The sequence below is a fragment of the Coturnix japonica genome, unplaced genomic scaffold (assembly GCF_001577835.2).
Source record: "Coturnix japonica isolate 7356 unplaced genomic scaffold, Coturnix japonica 2.1 chrUnrandom492, whole genome shotgun sequence".
Classification (NCBI taxonomy): Eukaryota; Metazoa; Chordata; class Aves; order Galliformes; family Phasianidae; genus Coturnix; species Coturnix japonica.
The window spans coordinates 123,258-124,567 of NW_015439886.1; the positions used below are offsets into that span (position 1 = coordinate 123,258).

Consider the following 1,310-nt stretch of genomic DNA (forward strand, 5'->3'; position numbering starts at 1 on the left):
CATGACCCCATATGACCCCACATGACCCTTGTGACCCCCCATGACCCCATATGACCCCGTGACCCCATGAACCCCATGACCCCACGTGACCCCATGACCCCATGTGACCCCATGACCCCATATGACCCCATGACCCCACGTGACCCCATGTGACCCCATGACCCCATGACCCCATGTGACCCCGTGACCCCATGACCCCAGGCCGGCTCCTGCTGCCCCGGTCCAACATCCCGTCGTTCTTTGTGTCCGATCGCGGCCACGAGGGGCTGCAGCGCTACAACATCCTGCTGCGACACGGCGACATGGTGACCTTTCACCCCGTGACCCTTGACCCCGTGACCCCTTATTGACCCCCTGACCCCGTGACCCCATACTGACCCCGTGACCCCTAACCCCAATCTGACCCTGTGACCCCTAACCCTGCGACCCCGTGACCCCTTACTGACCCCCTGACCCCTGACCCCGTGACCCCGTTCTGACCCTGTGACCCCTAACCCCAATCTGACCCTGTGACCCCTAACCCTGCGACCCCGTGACCCCTTATTGACCCCATGACCCCTGACCCCGTGACCCCATGACCTCATGACCCCGTGACCCCTTACTGACCCCCTGACCCTGTGACCTCAGTGACCCCTTACTGACCCTGTGACCCCAAACTGACCCTGTGACCCCACAACCCCTGACCCCGTGACCCCAGTGACCCCTTACTGACCTGTGACCCCTCACTGACCCCGACCCCAAACTGACCCCATGACCCCATATTGACCCCATGACCCCATATTGACCCCATGACCCTTCACTGACCCCATGACCCCAAACTGACCCCGTGACCCCATAACCCCATGACCCCTTGCTGATCTTGTGACCCTTGACCCCGTGACCCATGACCCCATTACCCTTCACTGACCTCATGACCCCATGACCCCATACTGACCCCATGACCCCATACTGACCTCATGACCCCTTGCTGACCCCATGACCCCATGCTGACCCCATAACCCCCTGACCCATGACCCCTTGCTGACCCCATGACCCCATACTGACCCCATGACCCCATGCTGACCTCATGACCCCTTGCTGACCCTATGACCCCATGCTGACCCCGTGACCCCATGCTGACCCCATAGCCCCCTGACCCCATGACCCCTTGCTGACCTCATGACCCCTTGCTGACCCTATGACCCCAGTGACCCCATGACCCCAAACTGACCCTATGACCCCTTGCTAACCCCATGACCCCTTGCTGACCCCATGACCCCTTGCTGACCTCATGACCCCATACTGACCCCATGACCCCTTGGTGACCCCAA

General features: G+C 61.4%; 1 protein-coding gene across 1 annotated transcript in view; it reads left to right on the forward strand.

Annotated features, from left to right (window-relative positions):
• Window positions 1-365, forward strand: part of LOC107307148 (complement factor B-like) — an 8,869-nt gene extending 8,504 nt beyond the window's left edge. The window contains exon 6 of the mRNA XM_015850601.2: window positions 202-365. Within this exon, the coding sequence (XP_015706087.1) occupies window positions 202-350 (149 nt within the window). The 3' untranslated portion in view covers window positions 351-365. The remainder of the gene's footprint in view (window positions 1-201) is intronic.
• The last annotated feature ends 945 nt before the right edge of the window (window positions 366-1,310 follow it).